Source organism: Eucyclogobius newberryi, unplaced genomic scaffold, assembly GCF_026437365.1.
Source record: "Eucyclogobius newberryi isolate DKJ021-1_F unplaced genomic scaffold, fEucNew1.0.hap1 SCAF_17, whole genome shotgun sequence".
NCBI classification, from domain to species: Eukaryota; Metazoa; Chordata; class Actinopteri; order Gobiiformes; family Gobiidae; genus Eucyclogobius; species Eucyclogobius newberryi.
Window position 1 is genome coordinate 21,588,964 of NW_027315801.1, and position 22,986 is coordinate 21,611,949.

General features: G+C 39.0%; 1 protein-coding gene and 1 long non-coding RNA gene across 3 annotated transcripts in view; both read left to right on the forward strand.

The window, feature by feature from the left end:
• The first annotated feature begins 1,339 nt into the window (after nt 1–1,339).
• Nucleotides 1,340–3,120, forward strand: LOC140362440 (uncharacterized). Its single transcript, XR_011927090.1, has 3 exons — nt 1,340–1,517; nt 2,250–2,399; nt 2,749–3,120. It is a non-coding gene; the product is annotated as an uncharacterized lncRNA (long non-coding RNA).
• A 1,101-nt stretch (nt 3,121–4,221) lies between these two features.
• LOC140363097 (membrane-associated guanylate kinase, WW and PDZ domain-containing protein 3-like) overlaps nt 4,222–22,986 on the forward strand; it is a 34,412-nt gene continuing 15,647 nt past the window's right edge. The window contains exons 1-12 of one of the 2 annotated variants that reach the window (XM_072449429.1): nt 4,222–4,489; nt 9,940–10,105; nt 15,310–15,361; nt 15,987–16,221; nt 17,398–17,514; nt 18,428–18,547; nt 19,652–19,822; nt 20,010–20,157; nt 20,484–20,554; nt 21,270–21,437; nt 22,165–22,334; nt 22,451–22,547. In XM_072449429.1, coding sequence (XP_072305530.1) covers nt 15,320–15,361; nt 15,987–16,221; nt 17,398–17,514; nt 18,428–18,547; nt 19,652–19,822; nt 20,010–20,157; nt 20,484–20,554; nt 21,270–21,437; nt 22,165–22,334; nt 22,451–22,547 — 1,339 coding nt within the window. In that variant the 5' untranslated portion in view covers nt 4,222–4,489; nt 9,940–10,105; nt 15,310–15,319. The remainder of the gene's footprint in view (nt 4,490–9,939; nt 10,106–15,309; nt 15,362–15,986; nt 16,222–17,397; nt 17,515–18,427; nt 18,548–19,651; nt 19,823–20,009; nt 20,158–20,483; nt 20,555–21,269; nt 21,438–22,164; nt 22,335–22,450; nt 22,548–22,986) is intronic. The other variant, XM_072449430.1, reaches the window with a different exon arrangement.

The window sequence follows — 22,986 nt, forward strand, 5'->3', positions numbered from 1 at the left end:
ACACCCTGGACATGGCTTTATACTCTGAGAGCAGGATTGCCCTTAGTATATGCATAGGCATCAGACCATTGCAACCATTGACAGCAATATTATGTTAAGAGGTCTGTGATTGTGTTTTGGTCATGGATCTATTAAGGGGTCTTCACATTGTAAGATCATGCTATCATTTCCTGGTACTAATTTATTACCACCAGGCTTTTTTGTATGCCTTAGCACAGACAGAAATATTAAATTAAATTTATTTTTGTAATGCCAATATCATAACAGCGGTTGTCTTGGAGGGCGACAGTGAAAAACAGATTAAACAATGTTCATAGGGACTTGGCAATGTCCCTGGGTCCCCTGTCCTTAGACCCTCCTTCTCGGCCAGGAAAAACTACAAAACCTTCTTTGGGAAAAGTAGATATAAGGGCCAGTATACTTCTTAAGCTACTCTGGGGCAGGTACATTCAAGTCAGACCAGGAGCCTTTTGGTAACATATGTTGTAAAATATTTGTATTCACCTTTTTGTCTAAAAATTTGGTTCCGCCCCCTTTTGTACATTGGTAATTTATTATAACTCTCATAGTTAGCGTAATACATTATTAGTACATGATTACTACTCTTCTTGCATTACTTAACATTTCCATCATCACTTGAAGAAGAGATATGTCGGTGTAATCCCTCATTCGTCCAGGAGTGTTCCATTGTAGAAGAGAGCTTTTTTGTAATTCTTTGAATAGTTTTATATTTGCATCAGAACAAAAGTTCTGAGTTTTTTGTACATCACAGTTTTATGTGCATGGTTAAACATTACAGTGCTAAAAGGAGAGAGCTGAAGGGAGGGGTGGGAAGCATATGGATGTTTTGATTGTATTTATTTATTATTAACCAGGTAAGAACCCCATTGTTTACAAGGGTGACCTGGTGTTTGTCAGGGACACCCCAGCTTCTTATTCTTCTTAAAATGAAAAACAACATGCCATTGGGGGTCTTTTGTATATTCAGCCTGGATATTTTTGTCACTCGGGATTGAGTTGGACCTTGAAAGTACAGCTCTTAGATCTATAGGTTTGGGTCCATGGCATGGATGTATTATATTATCTGGATAGGGTACGCCCCCTCTGCCTCTGGCTCCAAATTGAGTAGTGGCCACTTCGCAGAATGCAGCCTTTTGGTCGGACCATTTCAAGAGTTCGGACTCTAAAATTACCAAACATGCTAAATTGTTTTTAGTCTAAAAATAAAATAGAAGGAATTTCACTCTTCATCTGTTTCTAAAATACTTAAAAAATACATTTTTAACCTTCCGGTGAACGGTGTACGCGCACCGAGCGCGCACGTGACCCTCATGAACGAGCCTCGGGAGAACATGTGTGGTCTGGAAGAAGAACTTTGAGGAATAAAGTCTGGCGGTAATGCAACATTTGGATGCCGACCGCCATAAAACAACAACAACAACAACAACAACAACAACAACATGTGACGGAAACTAAACACAAGCAGAAGAAAGAGACGAGACGAGACCACGATACACGTAAGTTGTTTGTATGTCATTCCTCACGTTTCACACATCGTTCCATATGAAGTGTAAAACAACAATTACACAGTTAACACAAGTTAACACAAGTTAACACGAGCTAACACGAGCTAACGTAAGCTAAAGTTTAGCTACACAAAGATGCAACAACACGTCATGATGGCTCGTGCTTCTGCAAATAAATAACAAATTATTTCTCTTACTAAATGTTCTAAGAGACAAGAGGTTAAGCACAGATCAAGGAAAACTAGAGAAAGAAGGGAAATAAAGTGATGTTTGTATTATGTGCTATAAAAAACTACCAATAATTCAAATATAACCTGCTGAAATGGGTCATATCTTACACATATAAATGTAAACGTATGTAAAAGTTTCAGTCCTGTACTTACAGGGGCTGAGACGACATTTGAGGTTTTATTACCCATTTAATAATGAAGTGTGCTGTGTTTAAACAGCAAAGCACACGCTTGTTTTCTATAGGAATGTCATGGATTTACTTCCATGGAATATGTAGAGATTTAGCAAACATGTCAGTTATGTTCTAACTTCTAAGGTTTAAACTTATGCATAAGTAAATTACTTTTGGTTCTAGCTTTAAAAATTAATGTGAAAAGAGGAACTTTTGTGTTACAGAGCGAAATGTAAATCTGTCAATAACATATTCCAGCTTTTCTCTGTTAAATGTGCAGAATATATCAATGTTCTAATGAGTATCTTTCTCATCTTCAGTGCTGACCAGTGAGTTTAGTCTGTCTGTGCTGTCCAGAGCTCTACAGGTCACTACAGGTCACTACAGGTCCTTACAGGTCACTGCAGGTCACTACAGGTCACTACAGACACAGAGTCATCTCAAGTAAACTGACGACTCCAAAGCAAAAGGTATTTTAATAATAACTTCTGCCTCGACTAAAAGTAAACAGTGTAGAATCAGTACTTTGAATTTATAAAATGTCTGTTTTGTTATGACCAAAAAAACTAAATGATAATTGTTCTTCAAAAGAGCCACTGCTGTGTCACATGTGTCTGTAAAGCAGCTTCAGGACAAACACGTGAAGTGTATGGTATATGACTTGTATAAATCTAATACATATGAAGTGTATGTTATATGACTTGTATAATCTAATACATATGAAGTGTATGTTATATGACTTGTATAATCTAAAACATGTGAAGTGTATGTTATATGACTTGTATAATCTAAACATGTGACATGTTCTGTTTGTCTCAGTCATACGATGGAGCTGAACGGAGGAGTTTACTGAAGTACAGAAGACTGCGTGCCATGGAAACAAAGTCTTGTTAAATACTGAGATATTCAGTATTTAATGCAATAATGTCACATTCATGTGCATATAACGGATGTAAAAAGAGTGTTTATTTTACCATTATTATTAGTATTATTTTGTCTTACGCTGTTTTTATTTTATCTTTATCTTTATTTTCCCCCTCCATTCCTTATTAAGGTATGAGAGGTTCTGTCTATAGGAGTTTTTGTTTATAAGAGTTCTTCTATTAAGATCGATCTATTAAGAGTGTTTTTTAAACTTCCTATAAGTTTTCTGTCCTTTTCCTCTGTATCTACTGTGTTGCAACAACAAAATTTCCTCATGTGTGGACAATAAAGGAATATCTTATCTTATTCAGTTTGTTCTATTTGACTTATACAGGTTGTTTTATCATTGTTAATATTTTTATGTTGCACTGAATCACCAAAGCAAGTTCCACTGTTTGTGAATTCTTTTCTTTGACAATGGCAATAAATTTTCTGATTCTATTAATGATGATAATAATAACAGTACACAAGGCACTCCCACATTGTAGCTTTAAAACTCATTGTAGCTTTAAAACTCATTGGAGCTTTAAAACTCAACTAAAACTGGCTAAAATCAATTTATCATTTGTAGTTATAATCAGATTTGCATTTATTGAACAAGTTCATTCATGTTCATTATTCTTATTAAATACATTAATAAACAAATGTGTTTTTTATTTATTAAATATTGACATGATACAAAAACGACACAAAAGGAAACTGAATATAATTAAATACTGCTTAACTCAATTATGTAACAGAATCGATGATTATATTTTATACTTCTTCTCATCTGATTAAAAAAAAAGCATATTGGCCAAATTATATTATGTAAATAAATAACTGAAAAGTTAATAACAAAATAAATACCCAAACCAAAAACTACAGAAAATGATGAGGACGTTATTCCACCTCTAAATGTAATTTATTGTCATTAAACCAGACTTTTTATCTTTTTATCCGTGTTGACTCTTCTCAGTCTTTCACGCTGCTGTGACGTGCGCGCTCCCGACGCCAAAGCCTCACGGCGATGACGTCACAAAAGTGGGAGGAGATATACCAGTATTCAGGAAGTAATGCGGAACTAAAAAACTTTTTTGGAACCATGCGTCAATGAGCAGCTCCATAGGTTTCAATGGCGGCCATGGGGGCTTGGTCCATGGTCGGACCATTGGGTTAACCACAGACTGCTCCCTCTGGTGGTCAAAGTTATGCTGTACTTTAATCACGAAATTAAACAGTCCTCACGCTGCAGCAAAAACATTTCTCACACACGCACTGTGACGTCACCTCTCACCCTGAATCCCCCTTTTGGTCCCACCTCCCGCACTACCTTACGCACAGTCACGCACGCGCCTACACACACATTTACGCACACACTGGCACCGCGATGGAGCAGCGCTGACGCGTGTTTCACTACAACCCCCTCACGCACGCGCACTACCTGCACTGCACCTCATGCATGCACCACTTGCACGCGCAGTCCTAGTGTGACGCTCGCGCGCACCCGCCCGTGCGTCCGTCCGTCACAGCAGCGCGGCTCCAGCGGCGGCAGAACGGCAGCATCAGCGGCAGAAGCGGTGGAATAAACGGCAATAACGGTCCCAAACCCGCAGCAAAGAGCGGGAAACAGGCACGAGATGAAGAGATTATGAAGGTAGGCTGTGGTTGAGTGCACGTGCACGTGCATGCGCGAGCGGCATGTGCTCGTGCCGTTTGTGATTGCTGTGTGTGAAGCGAGTGCGGAGTCAGCGCATTGTGACCGCTCACTGCCGCTACTGCCTTTGTCTCTCTGGCTCTGAGTAGCGGCAAGGAGGACCGGGTTAACGACCCGGGGGTAAGTCTCCTCCTGACTTAGAGAAGCACGGGTTAGACCAGGGACAGCTTTAGTCCTGTAGTGACTGAAGTCCTGGTTTGATCCAGGTGTGATCCAGGTTTAGTCCCGGGTCAGCCCTGCTGGAGCAGTGTACAGGGATGTGTAGTATCACTGAACCATATGTGGCCATAACAGGCTGTTATATTTGTCCCTCTCAGGTTTAGTCCTGTTTATTCCAGGTTTAGTCCTTTTCATTCCAGGTTAAGTCCTGGTTTAGCCCTGGTTTAGTCCTGGTTTAGTCCTTGGTTCTGTTCCAAGGGTCAGCATGTGCCAAGTCCTTGCAGCAGCAGAAGCAGCAGCAGCAGGCTACAAGCCTAATGTATATGTGAACAGACTTAGGCATGTATGTACACAGAATGTTGTCTATGGATTTGCATTCATGTTTGATTTTAGCTTCAGGATTATAGGTTCAGGAAGTCAAGGTTCAAGCCTGGTTCAGTTCAGGGTCAGGTGGGTCTGTGCAGAGTGATGCAGTTATGTGATGCAGTTTCTGTTGTTATAATATATGTACAATCACCTGTACATTCTGATAAGTCCTTATATCCTGATCTGGGCCGTGTTCAGACTTATAAAACCTGTGGTATAAGCTTGTTGAAGAGCATGCTGCATTCATAAACCCAAACATTTTCTTCAAAGGTGGCTGCTGCAGAGTTTAACATCTAGTTATGGATTGAAGAAAGTATGTTTCTGTTGATTCAGAGCTGGTTTAGGGTGCGTTCACACTTGCACAAGGACCACCTCAAAATTGGGACTAAAGTGGGACTGAATTCAGAAATCATGTGTGAACGCACCCTCAAAGTCCACTGTGCATTGTGAGTACGTACCCCAGAGTACCCTGGGTTGTTATAATCCGTCACAGTTTTGATTTGGTTTCATTCCTGTTTGAGTTCAGGTCTGTGTGAACGCCCTTGTGGTCCAATACAGGTTTAGACCTGGTTTTACTGTGGCTCAGATATTTAGTAGTAATCCTTACTTCACAAAATATTTATTTAGGAAACTTTTAACTCTTTTACTGGGATGGAAGTATAGAGTTACTTCACTATTCGTTTTACTTCTAAGTGCATTGTGAAGTACAATGCTATGATACTCGGCATTCACTGTTGGTTTGATCCTGGTTTGACTTTAGTCTGAGCTGATGTACAGGGATGTGTAGTAACTTAGTTTGGTCCTGCTCTTGTGCAGATTTAGTCCAGGTCTAGTCCAGGTTGTTTTGGGTTTAGTCCCAATTATCACTGAGAACTGTCTCTGCAGTTCAGTTTGTGTCTGCTGCAGTTGACAGCTCTTTTGTTACTGTCACTTTGGATCCTTTCTATGTTTTAATGAATGAGTGGACACAAAATGACAAATTCACTCATAGTGTTCTCCTTTTATAACATGGCCCAACGGTTCTACACCTGAACATATCCCGCCCTGCCGTCCAGCCCTATATGAATTTGAATCAACTCAGTAATAAATGACCCGGTACTCTTCAGTACAACAGTCGTTGTGAAGTTGTAGCAATGGTGGCAGTTGCATTAGATGGTGCTGTTGCTATAGCAATAGTTGTAGTTGTTGTAATGGTTTTGTTAGGGCTTTATTACTCTAAGCAGAACAAATGAGGACACTAACATAACATTGCTAGTAATATAGACGTTATTTAAGTAGACGTTTATAGCGTATGTATTATGGGTCAGCAGCAGAAGTTATTGTAATACTATTAGATTTTGAGTAGGGCTGGACGATGTGGTGATTAAAACATTGTGGTCTTATCCTTGTGACAATCTGCAGAAAGTTTGGTGGTATCATCATTCTATGTGCTGTCGTGACACATATTCATGTGCAATTACTGTCGTGATCACATGCAATGGTATTTATGTATTTATTTATTTATTTATTTGTCTGGGAGTTTTTTATTTATTTATAGGAGATCTTCTACTGAAAGTGTTTTTCAGACTTCCTATAAGTGATCTGTTCTTCTGTATCTACCTGCGTTGCACCAATGAAATTTCCCCATGTGGGACAATAAAGGAATATCTTATCTTATCTTATCTTATCTTATCTTATTAACAGGTTTTTGCAGCTCTTTGCTCAAAAACAAAACAAAACACTTTCCCTCCACCCACTCTATAGTGAGTGAGTGACAGGTGGATTTCACCCATGACAGAGATGAGTGAACTTTCAGGCTCAGCAGATATCTTTAGTTTGCCTTTAATGACTGTATGAATGGGCCTACACTTAGAGAAAATCTTGAGCTATAGAAAATTGTGATATGTGATATTGTGAAAATCCATACAATACTTCTCCCACCGTTACTTTGGAGTCCTGGGTGATTTGGGCTGTGTGCTACTGCTCCCGACCCGGGTCAAAGGTCACAGTGGAGCGAGACACTGATGTTAATATTGTGTTTGTTTGTCTGGTGCCGCATGACTCTGATAGACTCGGACACAGACTTCAGCTCTCATCATACTCACCATATGAGCCGAGGCCTGCTTTGGACCGGCCTTGTGCTGATCTAGACCTGGTCGAGTTTGGCTTTGGTCCTGGTTCAGTTCTGGTATTCTTGAGGTTTGAGTTCTTTTTGAATCAGCTGTGGGTTTGTTTTGTGTAGCGTTAACTGTGAGGTCTCTGGCAAAACAATGAAAACAACATTAATCTCAGACTTTTTAAAAATGATTTGACAAAATGTACCTACTATTATTACTAGTATCACTTTTATGAAATAAAACATATGCCTCCATCCTTATTAGATGAAATACATTTCTGTTAAATATTTTCATCTGTAAAATGACTTAGATCCCGTAAAAGTGTACTATGTTACTTTTCTGGTGAAAGTTCTGCGACATGCTGTTATTGCTCTTTTGCATGGAATGTTTCATATTGCTGTAAACATAATCTATCCCCAGGCCAAGTTACCGGTCAGAGCTGTGGAGAGGCCCCCTCGGTTCACTTTGATGCAGATTGTTGTGGTCTGAAAGTGTCATCATTGTCTTAAACTGAACCCTGTTTACGGGGTCCGAAGAAGCTCCTCTTTAGCATTAGCTAAGAGCAGGGGGATTCACACTAGAGAGAAATAAGAGAACGCAGGCAAAAACAAGAAAAAATAGAAATATAAATAATAATTTTTCACCAAACTCTTTATTGATCTTATAAACCACTGCGAATGTGACACTGATGGTAAACTTTATGTCGAGACTTAGCTATCAAAATAAAACTAGCAAACATTAGCATCAGCAGTATCTTGTTTATTGATGCAAGACAGAAAATATTATTATTTCCAGTGCAGAATACATCTACCATCAACCAAACCCAATGCATTAGATAAAGACATGTTCAAATGTGGTGTGGAGGGGCACTTTGTAATTATTAAAAAGTATAATTCAAATGCATTTTAGATTTTATTTTTGTTTAGGTGACATTAGCTGAGCTGCTCAGATCCTTAGCATGAAAACGCAGGCAGTTAATTAACCTAACTGAGATGAACCGGTCTATGGGACCTAAACATCAAAACGTGCTTTAAAAATGTAAGTCATTCAAGATATTTCAACTGAGATTCTAGATAGCGTCTTCATTCTTCTGTTCTGTAGTTTTCCTGGTTCACTCTTGCAGTTGTTGTATTTTTCTGAATGAACCACTTTGATTTCTCCCTCTTGTCTCTTCTCCTCCTCTTGTTCTTGTTCTCAGAGTCATGTGTGTCTTGTTCCTTGTTAGAGATCAGAGCACGTCTTCTGCGTTGAGGCGCAAAGATCTGACACACTACATTTCCCATGAGGCCGTCGAAGTCATTCTCACTTCACTCACCTCCATAAACATTAGACTAACAGGTTCTGGCAGCCTCTGGGAGCTCTTTCAACTGGTTCAACTATCAAAACGGGAACATTACTTTACAAAATGAATTTAGGCGAGAATAAAAGAATAATAAATTTATCATGAGTGACTTAATCAAAGAGCTGTGTGCCTGGGTAGGGTTATTCCTGTTTTCTCTCTTCAACCTAATCCATAAACTGTAAAATGGCCCATACTGTGGTTCTAAAGTTGTACTGAAAAGCTTGGAGATGGAGCTGGAGTCTTGAGTTTGAAGGAGCTTTTCGCTCCGAGTCCGAGTTATTTTGGTCTTTTGTGTCAAAAAGTCACAGTTCAGCCTCATTACACTCCACAGAGATAAAAGCAAGGAGGGAGAGGAAGAGAGGGAGGGAGACAGCCCAAATCTATATACGGGAGAGGGAGAAATGCAAGGAGAGTAAGCACAGAGATGTACAGTGGAAAGGCACAGTTCAACCTAATTACATCCAGCACTGAAAGATGCACAGACAGGGAGAAAAGGTCCAGCATTGTTACTGTCAGCAAACACAAAAACAACAACAATATAGCTTCACACATCTCCTCACATCCCTACGGTCTGTCTCCAACCCAGACATTCCATTACGTTTTAAAACAGTGTATCTCGGAGGTAAAACTACACCAATCAAAACGGGAGATTGATACCTGTGGAATGTACTTTGACATAAAAAAGGCAATGACAAGAAGATGGATGACATGGACAGAAGTGAGGGTTTAGGCCTGGGCTGAAATAACATTGCACATTTATAAAGAGGGAAAGACTGACTTTTGCAGTGAATTTGAAAATTGACAAATTTGCCAACAAAAAGGACAGATGCAAACGGCGACATTTGCCAGACTCGTTTGCTTTTTTCGTTTTCACTCCCTCTGTCCTCTTTGTATTTGTATTTATCTTGTAGTATCTTAAAACAATAAAAAAGAAAAGGAGAGGGACAGGACCAGATAAACCAGGACACTTGCTTTGTCCACACGCGCGCATTACACTTTTACAGAACGACGTGACCTTGTTTACGTTATTATACCGTATTATATTATTACAGATGTTCTTAATCCGTTAAAACCGCTGCTCACATACGTCGAAATCGGCTCGCTGAGAATTATACCACAGTCATTTATTTTTCATCATGGCATCTGTTGTTCAGCGACAGTACAGCTTATAATAGGAAGTATGCTCCCCGTTGCATTTCATGCCGCCGGCCTTCCGGGTGCGCGAATGCTGCATGAATGATTGAGTGAGACCGGGTGATTGGTGCTGGTTGGAGAGCCGCCACATTCATTCCGTCATTTTGCCCCGGGAGGAGGGAAGCACGAGTGGAGTCGCGGAGAGTGTTTGGTGATGTTTCCAGAATAGAAAAATAAGACCTCGCTTTGGTCCCGGTGAAGTTCTTGTTTAGTCCTTCTTTTGCTGTGCGCAGGTGATTAGACCCAGTCCACGCCCTGGATCAGTGACATCAAAAATGGACTCTGGACCAACTAACGACAGCCAATGCCGCAACAGGAACTACACAAATACACTACAGTATACCGAAACTATCCTCCAAACAGACATGCAGAGTACAGAGGAATGAGGGACAACTAAAGGTAGGACTAAACCAAGAATACATTGAGAATAAACCAGGACAAAACCAGGACTGAATTAAAATCAAACCAGAACTAACTTGGATCTAGATAAACTAAATCCATTTCAGGACTCACACTTGCACATTCACCGCAACTCAATTGGGATTAAACCCAAAACTAAACCAGGACTAGATCAAGACTAGGGATGTCAAGATAATCACGATTACTCAGGTCATAGTATTTATTTATGTATTTATTTATTTATTAACCTCTATTTAGTTTTTGGATCTCAATATTATCCAGTTAAACAAAAAAAATCATTATGAAGCTCACAATATAATCAACTGTAAGAACTAAAAAATAATAATCTTGACTATTCTAGATGCAAAATTAAGTGGTTTTAATTCAGCCAATAGTACATAAAATACATCTTAATATAAAGTACTTTTCTATCACAATAATCGTTACACCAAAGGTTTATATTGACACATCCATAATCAGGACTAAACCAGAACTAAACCAGGACTGTTTTGGTCTTCGTGAGGTGCTGGAAAAGAGTGTCGATTTAAAATGTACAATATTTACAAAATACACAGAATTATTTACATTTCAAAGGTATTTGATATATATTTTTTAACACAAATAATTTCTTTTTCACCATGAATTGCTCTTGAATACAAAAAGGGGCTCTTGAACGCTTCAAATTGCCTTGCGGTATTACACTGTATTTTGAGTGTGAGCAGCAGTGACAGACATTTACAGTACTGGACCGTGTTTCAGCGTGTGTGCGTATGTGTGTATGTGTGTGTGTGTGTGTGTGTGTGTGTGTGTATGTGTGTGTGTGTGTGTGTGTGTGTGCGTGTGTGCGTGCGTGCGTGACAGTATGTGCTGGTGTGAACAGTAACAGGCTGCAGACTTGGCGATAATGAGGTGGTGAAGTTGCTCTCAGTCTGATTTGTGCAGCCCATTCACACATTAGATTATAAATGAATCAATACAGACCAATATGATATGAACTGTTGGTGCTGCGGTCTGGAGCAGTGAAGTGGACTTTAGAACAGGATTAAACCAGGACAGAGGATGAATAAAGCAACAAAGACGGATCAAAAATATGTTAAATGATCTGTTGTGAAAAGTGCTACTTCACACTGTAATTTGATAAAATATTATGGTTAACCAAAACCAGAAAAGTGCTAAAATATGTGAATTTTTTGCTTGAGGTTCAAGTATCGCACAAATGTGAATAAAATGCATTTGTACGTACAAAAAGAGCTTCACACCATTTTGAAAATATTAAAATGAAAGTTTGCTCTCTTTTGTTTTTAGCAGCTCTTGTTGCATCTTTTTGATCAGTGTTTTATTAATAAACTATATACTGGCACTACAATAATTTGACTGGTCTTATTTAAATAACACAATTTCCTCTGTAACAAATAAGTATGCTGACTTATTAAGTGTGTAACCTGCTAACCCTGTTATTTGGATTCTATTCGCATGTTCTGCAATGCAAAGGATTGTTGTTTCAGTTTAGCAGATCACATTTCAGACTTCTCTCAAATGATAATGCCCCAACCCTCAAGATTCAAAATATATCTTCAAAACAACAATTTTGATATTTTCCTGTACATCATATAACACTCACCTCACTTCCCTTTTCGCTCTGTTCTGTCTCATTACATTGCATTACAAAAAGTATGTCATAAATGGTTTGTTATTCTCATCCTGAAAGCGCAGAATCTTCATTTCTTAATGAGCCACAACTGTAGAGTTTGCAGCTGCAGGGATCACACTTGAGTTTCTCCTTTAATTAGACGCTCTTCTTTTAATATAAAGCAAATAACATGAAGCAATTGGAACAGACAGGAGCACAGCAGAAGTCCCTGTTCTCTGCTCATGTCAAGAATGCAGCGGATATGCAAGGAGACTATCTTTTGCACAGCTTGTATAGAGAGGTTCAGGTCTTTCCAGATTGAGATTATTTGGATAGTAAAAATATGGGTAGAAAGATGCTGAGATTAAAGGCCTACAGTAAGACCAAAGAGGAAATTTATAGAGGTAATATGAAGTTATTGGTTATTGTATGAGAAGAATATGTAAAGGAGCGGGTTGGAGGGAGCTGAGGTCATGAGTTTTACGCTTAAACGAGTCACAATGTCTTTTTATCAGTTACTGCATCTTTCTCTATGGAGGGTCTTTGTGGAGAAGGATGATTTCTTATTGGTTGTTGAGAGCCTAGAAATGCAGCTTATTAGATGCTATAAATATGGCACCAGGTTCTCATAGGTTTGGACATAATGGACATTCAGATAATCTAAATTTAAAGCAACACGACATAAAATGTTTATATTACATACTAGACATCAACAGACAAAAGAGGAAAAAACGTTCATGCTCTGTTACCTGGCAACATCCCGACTGATATGTGTAGCACTCTGAAGTGAGTTCTATTACATTGATCAATCCGGAGAGGCTCTTGTTGATCCGTTGGAAAGATAAAAAAAATAATAAAACTTCACACTGATTGGTCAAAGCGTCTCAACAGCGGAATATGCAGAAAAATCTAAATTGTGTTAAATCCAGTTGAGAGAAAAGCACAGACATATTTTCCAATCCAGAAAGTGAAAAAGGCCATATTTCATAAGTACATCAGACACTATTTGTTTTGGTTCATTTTGGCATTTGCCCCAAACCAGAATGCTGCCCTCTGATTGGTGTTTTGGGCGCTATCACAATAGAACGCAACAGCGGGAGCCTAACAAGATTCTCAAGAGTTTGTGAACTCACAAAAATCTTGCTGGCAAAGTTAGTCAGCAGTGGCATGATGCCCAAACTCGGCTCTGGCCTTTGAAATTTTTTAAACGTACTTATAAACACATTGCGGCAAAGAGTTAGGATGCTTGGAATGCGTTCAAAGGTGAGAAATGAATAAATGGACTGCTGCTGACAGTTTAAAATGAACAAAATGAATAAAAATCGTGTAGAGCGCCATTAATAATTCAGTGTTAACAGCAGTCCTCTACAAGCTTATATCCACACAGTATGACTTTAATGTTTCAATTTCCTTCCCTTAATAATGTTGGATGTAAAAACTGTAGCAGCTCTTTTACATATTTTCAGGGGAGATTCCCATCTCGATCCGCCAAACCACTTTCTCTATTTCTATGTTGTCAACGTTTTTCTTTCTACTTTAAAACCTTCTCTATCCAACCCTCTCCTCTGCCTCCTCTGCTCTAATGCCAACTAACTGCATGTCCTTTTTTGCTATACCGTTTGTTAGTTGTCCTCATTTCTCTGACTCTCTCATCATAAATTGCCTATGTTGTATATCGCTGCATGTATCACTTAATATTATTAGAACACACAAAGTATATTTTTATTGCATTATGCATGTGTTGTGACTGATAGTAGCGTTTGTGTAAATAACGCCTCCTGCTGTCAGTCACCATCTGTTCCTCAGTGGCAGGAAATACACACGATCCCCACCAAAATAAAACAATGAGTCATACAGAGCGGTAAAATAAAGGACATCAAGTAAAAGAGCTACCAAAATGAAACTTGAAACCTGCTGCTGCTCACCATCTGGTCTTCGAGCTTCGCACAAATTCACTCAAAGTCCCTGATAAAAAAACAACAACACTTATTCATACAGGCATCAACTCAAAGAGCTCACCCTGTCAGAAGTGTGTGTAATAAAATATCAATATTACTCTAAGAGATTTGAATTCAAACTCTGAATTTTCAACCCTGAAAATACATTGTAAAAACACATTCAGCATATTCAAACACGTCTTTTCACCTGCTTACAATGTAAAATCTGATTAAATAAATGATCTTCCATAAATTCTGTCTCATCCCAGCAAAAATTACTAAACTATATGGGGTCTATAAATGTGCTGTCAACATCTGCTCCCTCAAAAAAGCCTACACAAACTTTGCCAAATTAAAATGTGACTCACAGTGTTAAATCTATACACTGATTCAAAGCCTTTTCAAAATAAGAGCCCCTACACAATTAACTACACAGACGCCAAAATAAAAGTCACGTCACATTCGACTCTCAATGCAAATAAAAGACAGGAAATTTCTTCTCCAGTGGATAATTATGCAGTTGCCCTGGAGACACAGAGGGGGTTGATGGTGATGTTTTTGATAAAGAGCCGGAAAATTGCTGCCGGCTCAGGAGTAAAATGATCCGTGAATATTACAGCCATTACTGTGATTAAACTGCAGTTATATGAACACGTACTTCACTCTAACTCCTGGATGCATTCATTTAACACACTTTCAACATTCTTACTATGAAGTACATTTTATAGAGTTTACTATACTGATGATTATAGCAATGGATTTGTTAATGTTTCACTGTAATCTATGCAACAAGCTCAAATTAAGATAAGATAGATAAGATAGCCTTTATTTGTCCACACAATGGTGAAATTTCGGTGCCAAGGCAAGTTTATTTGTATAGCATTTGTGCACAAAGTAATTCAAAGTACTTTACATGTGCTTATCAGGAAATTCAGAATACAGCAGATTAAATCCTTTCAGTTGAATGCACAACTAAAAAGAACGCCGATTCCTCATGTTAAGTCCTGACTCTGGGCACCAGCAGGAGGCCAGTCCCTGAGGTCCTCAGAGTCCGAGATGGTTCATGTTACACTAACATGTCCGAGATGTACTTTGTTGCTAGGCCATGGAGAGACTTGTACACAAGCAGAGCTGCTTTAAAGTCTATTCTCTGAGCCACAGTAGCCAGTGCAGAGACATGAGAACAGGACTAATGTGATGGTACTGGTTATAGAAGAGAAGAGGCCCCAGGATTGACCCTTGGGGCATCCCACAGGTCAAGGCCATGTGGTCTGAGATACATTTACTGATTTCAACAGTACTTCTTGTCTTCTAGATCAGTAGGAACCAATTTAGGGCAGTGCCAGTGATGCCCACCCATTCCTCTAGTCTCTGCAAGAATGTATGAATACTGTGCATGCTTGGACATTTTACTTTGCAAAATGTGATAAATGAAATCTACATGAAATACAATAACTTGAATTCATAATATTTATTACAACTGGTCTATATTTATTTACTTAAGCCAAGATTTTGAAAAGCATCAAAGGATTTATTTTTATAAACTATTGTGCTTGGGTTTATTATGTAATTGTATATTTTAGAAGTAAAATAAATGACTTCACTTTATGGTGTTTTACTTTGTATTTCTGTTTTAGCTGGAGTGTCATGTCTAAAGCCACCGTGAAGAAGCTGCACTGGCGCTCCAAGGTGAGGACAGGTGGAAGAATGGATGGCTCTGTCACTTCACAGAGAGAACGTCCCGGGTCCGGGTCCTTTCTCTGGGGCTCTCCCTGACAACAAAAGCACACACAGCAGAGTATCCTACAGCTATATAATGTTAGAATGGTTCATCTAGGTTTTGACCCTGGTTCAGATCTGGTCCACTGCTGCTTACTGGTCTAATCCCAGAGAAAATGATAGATGCATAGGTCAAAGGTAGAGGAGGTATATGTCCAGGATAATAAAGTCAATGTCCCTTAGGCCTGTCACAATAATTACTATATTGATTTAAATGATAATGATTTAAATGATAAATGGAACCACATTTCTGAGGCTCAATATTTATTGCGTGTTCATTTTCTATGTTTTACTGGAGTAATTGTATTGTTGTTGTTGTACATTTACATTTAAGATGTGGGCTGAATATTGTATATCTATGACTCATTATAGCTATTTAGGGTAAACCTTTCAGGGCTTAAAGTTATCGTCTATTTTCTTTAGAAATATATTGCACATACTTTCTTTTATTTATTGTGACATTCAACTTAATAGATATTTGAAGATGCATCCACCTGATACTCTGCTCTCTGATTTGTTGTTATAATTTGCTCAGGTCCAGGAGAGCTTTGTGCCTCTCGGAGCCAATGGGGAGCTTGGGCTGGCTGTGGGGGGCGGCGCAGACTATGGAGAGTTCCCATTCGTCACCGCAGCTCCCGGAGGAGGGGCTACAGTGGGCGACATCATCCTTGAGATTGGTGGCACGCCCATTTTAGGAATGACCCTGGGTGATGTCAGAGGGGTCCTAAACTCCTGCCCTCAACCAATCAGGATCAAGACTGTGTTGCCAGGTAAAGAAGATTAAACTCAATTCAAATTTCATCAGGACTATAAACAGACAGTGAAAGTCTAAACTAGAACCCAACTACGCATTAATGAGGACTGAAGCTACGTTTCGACTGGCCCTGGTCTCTCCGGTTTGCCTGAGAGCGCTTTGGCACGGTTCTTTTACAGGCGGAAAGCATCTCCATGCACAGGTCCTTGGTTGCAGGGGACAAACATAACAAATGCTTTAACAAATAAAATCTAAATTGTACCTCAATTTTTCTTCATCTGATCTCAGTAATTCACAAAAAGACATTTAGTACTAGTTATGGCGTGGCTAAAGCTAAATATTAAACTACTTCCGTCAACTTTTTCTGCATTCAATTGACCTTTCAGCTGCAGCACAGTATAAACACCCTACTGATGCAGTGAGTGAAACAACCATATGGAAAGACAAATCCCGTGGTCGTGGAATAAATGTCAGTGTTTGAGAAGGATCAAATCATTAGCATCAAGCTGAGAAAACATCTAAATAGAAGCAGAAATTAATCTGAAGAGAGAGTGTTTGGGATGAGCTTGAGAGGGCTTTGTGCAGTGGTCACTCTCTTACATCATCAATACAAGATCAACTGCTGAAAAATAATGCAACACTGGATGGAAACAAATAATTTAATAATGCAGAAGCTTATTGAAACTACTCCACAGGGAATGTGTGATGTAATCAAAGTTAAGAAATATTACAGAGAGTATTTTTGGACAGAAAGCGTATGAATTATTATGGCTGGATGACAGTTTATCACAAGATCAAGTGAACATTCGTTATTATTAATATTTAATATTTATTTTTATCTCTGCTTTTTGCCGTCATGTTTTCCTCTGAGTCTGCATTCTCTCTTCCTTGCTCTGGTATGTAGCTCCGCCTTAGCTTTGGAAGCGAGTACCTCTTGGATTTGCTTAGCATCCTTTAAATGGACCCGTATGTTTCACTTCACAGTGGAAACACTTTCGGGCCGTACTGATCCAATCCAAAGTGAACAAGTGGAAACATGCCTTAAGGGACCGTTCACACTTTGGTCTTGGTTTGAGCCCAGTTTTGAGTCCTATTGTAGACTTGGTGTGGTCCTGTCCTAAATCTCCCACAAACCCTTGTTTTGTAGTTTTTGTGTATTTTTCTGTAGTCTTTTATATGTGTCTTGTTTTAGGTTCGTCTTTGTGTAAAGACTTGAGGCTGTATCTGAGTAAGTGCTTCACTCCAGGATCCATGGACAGCCAGCTCCAGCAAGTCATACGAGAAAACTTATATCTACGAGCCGTACCATGTAAGAGTGCTATTATCAACTAATATCAACAAGATACAGTACCAACAAAACACACTGTACTTTCTTCAGGCTGTGCCTTGTGCAATGGAAGTACTGCTGGAGTATGACCAAAGATATAATGAGTTCAGTAAAAGTAAAAGTGCTACAAGACTAAACTAAAGGGAGCTCAACATGACCCTGCCGTCTGATCTATGCAAATTTGACTTATTAAAAAGTACTTGACCTATTACTTTGAAATTATTGCTGGCACTGTGAAAATCACTGTTATGACCCTTATGAGATCAGAACGTAGCGGTTTAGTAGGGTCTTTAATATAATAGATAGATTAGAATAATGTATTTAATCGGGGACAGTGCAATTGCATGAAAAAAACATGAGTAAAAAAGAGCATTTTTCCAAAAGACTGGCTTTTCATCTATAGTTCCCTGACCTTGATGCTAAAGGGGCAATAATCTATTCTAATCTTTTTTTTACATTTTGGGATTCCTTTATGGCACATGTGTTCAAATTCTAGTTCAAATCAATCATTCTGACCTGGGCTCTAGGTGAGAACCCAGTGTTTGCTCATGCCTCAATCCACATGATGGTAAATACCTTCTCTATTGCTCCTTTGAAATTCCTCTGTGCTTTGAAATGCTTTCTTTCAGTCAACCCTGCTCATAAATCCCAATGTTTACATCATCAAATCGTTATTATCTGACCACACTCCACTCCCCTGTTCTCTTGTTTGTTCTGTTAACTTCAATATATTTGGAGAGTTTTCTGTTGACAAGTCCTGTAATCATTAATTCACACTTCCAACACTGACTTCACAGTTTAGAGGTGTGGGAGTAGCGAGGACTGCATCAATAAAAAGCTGTTTGAATACTTAAAAAACAAACTTTGTATCTAATTTGTTGTGGCGTTCTCCCAGGTACGACGCGACAACCCCGCGATGGAGAGATCTCTGGAGTGGACTATAACTTTGTGTCCATAGAGGAGTTTTTCTCGCTGGAGGAATCTGGAGCTTTGCTGGAGAGTGGCAAATTTAAAGGTGACATTACGATCATACTGCTGTAAATCCATAGGGTTCAGAGTGATTAAAAATAGTACCATCGCCATAGAAATTATCCAAATTAAATATTATATCTTTTGAATTATAAAAAGTACCATAGATAGGTTTTCCCTAGCACTAAAAACATGTACAATAGGCTCCTCCACTCTGGGCCCAGGACTCCCCTTAAAAAATATATATTAAATCTCAGTGGGACTTTCCTGGTTAAATAAAGGCCAATTAAAATGTTGATTTGAAATGAAAACATCACATGATGAAAAACAACATATATTTTCTCCTTCCTTTGTACGTAAACTATAGAAGAAGTATGAAATTGATACCTCTAAATTAAAGATTATTTCCTATTCACCTGCAGTGTCTCGCCTTAATATTATCAGACTCAGTAATAATAGTGGTAGTAACATACTCAGTAGCCAGGCAAATGTAACAGGTAACTTGGTATGTACTTTAGTTGTATTTGTATTTGTACACATCTAAAGTAGGCCTATGAGGTTGGTGGTGTCATTTTTAAGGGTTTTGGGAGCAGAGGATTTGGAGAATAATCTGAACTCTGACTGTATAATCTAAATGGGATTAATGTGACAGAAATAGAACACATTCATATAGTTATACTGCCTCATCCAGGAGAAGTGAGAATATGTGGGGGACCTTATTTTAATACATTTAAAGCAGGAGTTTTGGTAATTTTAGTTTAGTAAGGACTATATTTTATCACTACAACTACTGCTTTGACTGCAAGAATTGTTTCAGGTGAAGGATGGTTGGGTGAAGGATGGCTGGCGATAACAGATTATGGGTTTAATGCACATGTGATATATCTGTACTAAACATGACCTGGACCCAAACCAGGGATCTGCTAGTTCAGGGGTGAAAAAAACCCAATACAAAAACGAGTTACACATTTTATAATCATTTAAGATCTTTATTTAATAGACGTAATTGCTAAAAAATCAAATGAAGCAATGGGGTATTCATTCATTTTCTGCCGCTTGTTCCCGTCAGGGGTCGCGGGTTGTGTTGACAACAAACAATAGGGTATTTATAGTAAAGATTATAATATTGTTTGGTTTATTTTCAATCCAGGGAACTATTACGGCACTCCCAGGCCAGTTCACATTGGCCCAGAAAGTCCGCCCATCACTTACCAGGAACACCGGAACCTTCTGCGCAACTTCAGGACCAGGAGCAAGTCCTTGTCCAACCTGGAGAAAGCTGGAGAGGAGGACAACAGCGAGGAGGATACCAACAACTCAGGTTCTGCGTCACAACTGGTTTAGACCTATAGTTTAGTATTTGTGTATTAGTGATGAAGTCCTAGTCCCTTGTTTCATGTGTGAGCTGATCAAAATATGGGATGAGCTTTTTTGGTTAATAGAAAAATTAGAATACCAATTTTCTCTCTTAAACCAACCATAGCTTTACTTCTTACCACTCAAAACAGGTTCAACCCTAGCCCCACCCACCACGCTGCCTCTCAGTCAATCATGGGAGTCGGCCACAGGAAGTCGAGACAGCTCTGAGGCGGGAGGAAGGAGGAGAGGAGGAGTCCTGGCCGACAACTGGGATGACCCTGATCATTACTTCACTGAGTGAGTTTCACCAATGTTATTCACATAAAGAAAGAGGCATGTGATTGGTCCAAGCACTAGTCAATCATTCAGCGCAGATTTACCCTATAATTATTCTAGGGACTAAACGTTTTTTATTTGATATTGTTTTACCTTATTTTCTATCTGATCTAGTATGGGTATGGGTGCGACTACATTATGTCATAGACAAAGAAAACAAAATACACTTGGACAACGCTAGGTCACGCGAAAGTGGTTTTGCACACATTTACAGTAAAACTGCTCTGGAATAAACTGATTTAGACCTTGTGTGGACAATATTAACATATTTGTATTTCTTTTTTCAGTCATAACGCGAAGAGCAGCAGTTGGCTCGAGCCTCGGACTCAGAATAAAAACACACCTCTGAGTAATGAACGTAAGTTTGTCCCACATTGAAAGGCAAAAAACTCTGAACTCTCAAATAATCTAAGCATGCCCTCTTTAAGATAAAATAAGATAATCCTTTATTGTCCCACATGGGGAAATTTCATTGGTGCAACGCAGGAACCATACAATTCTGAAATTATTGTTGGGCCGGTGGTAGTAACAGCATCAGCAGTAGTAGTAGACTAGTAATAGAAGTGGAAGTACATGTTGTGCTAATACAAATAAGTTTGACATTCAATTCTACTTATAACACCAACAACTGCTTTATATTGAACATTCATGAGATTGCAGTGAAAGTCCAGCAGGGGGCAGCGCTCATTTTAGGTAAAGTCAGAGCCTTTTTAATTCATTATCTTCCTTCATTATACTATGCATTAACTAAGATGAACCTCATTTACATTGAGATGCCATATTTTCCTCAGGTCAGTGGTTCTCAAAGTGGGGGTTGTGAAGCATGAGCTGGGCCTCACGAGATGATTTCAAGATGTAATTTTAATCACGTTAACACTGTATTAAATCTATTTTTTAAAGGATAACAGTATATTTTAGTGAAATTTTGTCACTATGTCTATTTTTTTTTCAAAATCAGCTACATGGTTATTTTGGGGGTCCTGGTCTGAAAGGTTTAGCAACCCCTGTCCTAACATAAAACAAAAGTGTTACAAGGAGCATTACTTTAAATTTGTGTGTGTGGTTTTTGTCAGTGCCGGAGTTTGTGGATCAGCCCAGCCTTCTGAAGGGATACTCCATCCACACGCGGCTCTCCAAAGGCCCTCGAGGCTTTGGCTTCAACATTGTGGGGGGGTCCCGGCCCAGAGAATTTCTTCAGGTCTACAGTGTGACACCAGGGGGACCACCTGCTCTAAACACAGGTAACACAACCACCACATGTTTTAGACTTAGTCTCATCCTGGTTTTGGATTATTGTTTTTTTTACCTCTTACACACTGTCCCTCCTCATACATTGCACACCTTCATTTGTTACAACAAATTACATCCTTCCTCTAGCCACTGGTACCATGATGTGTGTGTTACTTGTAAGTCTGCAAATAGGGTCAAGGGTCAGTAATTATGTTTCTGAATCACATGATCCTCTCTTTGCTCATATGACCTCAGCTGCATATACCTTTCTTGCTTGTGAGAGTGGTCCAGAAATGAGTTTCTTTACATCAAATAAAAGAATGAGAAAGAAAATATTTAGCTTTGAATTTTACTACATATATCATGTTTGATGAATTCTAAAACAAGGACTAAATCTAGACTAAAACTTGTCCAAACAATAACTAAACCAGGTCTGAACCAAGCCTTACCACAGTGTGAGACCCCTGATCCAGTCTCACGTGAAGCGGCTCAACTCAGAAGAATGTGCAGGTTTATAGTCACAGGAAGCAGATGGTTTATTCACTACAGTCGAATTAAGGACCACAAACTCTGATGGATCTATTATTCATTGTTCTATTCACACAGTCACAATACATCATTAAAATTACTCCCAGAGCATTTCAAGTTACAAAAATAGTACTGCAAATAACAGGTTTAGTGTATGACGCAATTTGAACATTTTCAAATTATATAATAAGTATTTTCTCTATTTGACAGCTGATATCCTGGTGTACATAAACGACTCATGTGTTTTGGGTCGCTCCCATAAGGAGGTGGTGGAACTACTAAAGGGTGTCCCAATGGGCCAAAGTGTGGACGTGGTGTTGAGGAGAGGGTACCCAATGCTGTACAACCCGGACGGCTGCCCCAAACAAAGTCTTAACACTGTAAGTTAAAAAAAATACATTATAGTCATGTTATTTCTACACAATTTCAATGGTAAAAATATACTCAAACGAGAATGGGACTACACACATAAACTGTAATTGTTTTGTCTTTCCAGCCTTTGACCCCCAGTGACCCTTCCACTTCAACTAATCAAAGACAAGGACATAGTCACCTGACCTACAGCCGCACCCTGGACAACGGCAGCTCTCCAGGTGAATCTGACCTACACAAAGTATTCAAAATCTTGACATGTAACTTTTGACTACAACGATGAGAAACATGATGCAAGTTAGTTACAATATTTAGGCTCATCATCTTGTTGGGTTTTCAGCATTTTGTTTGTTTTCATTTGGGATAGTAGAAAAAGCTTCAGTTGTAGTCATCTGGACTCAGTTTGAAAAAATAGACGTTTCGACTCTCATCCAAGAGTCAATGTCAATAACAGAATTTAGGTCGAGAACTCCGATATTAATACTGTTCTGTGGTAAGACCCGCCCATTGGGAGGAGCCTTCCTGAAGTAGAAAGAGTTGTTTGTTTCAACAGAAACTCCCCCTTGTATCTACCGAGCTAGCCTATTCAGAATCTTAATGGGCTATTAGAAACCTCTTTGTCTTTGTGAGACCCTGGCTCAACCACCCTGAGTACCTGAT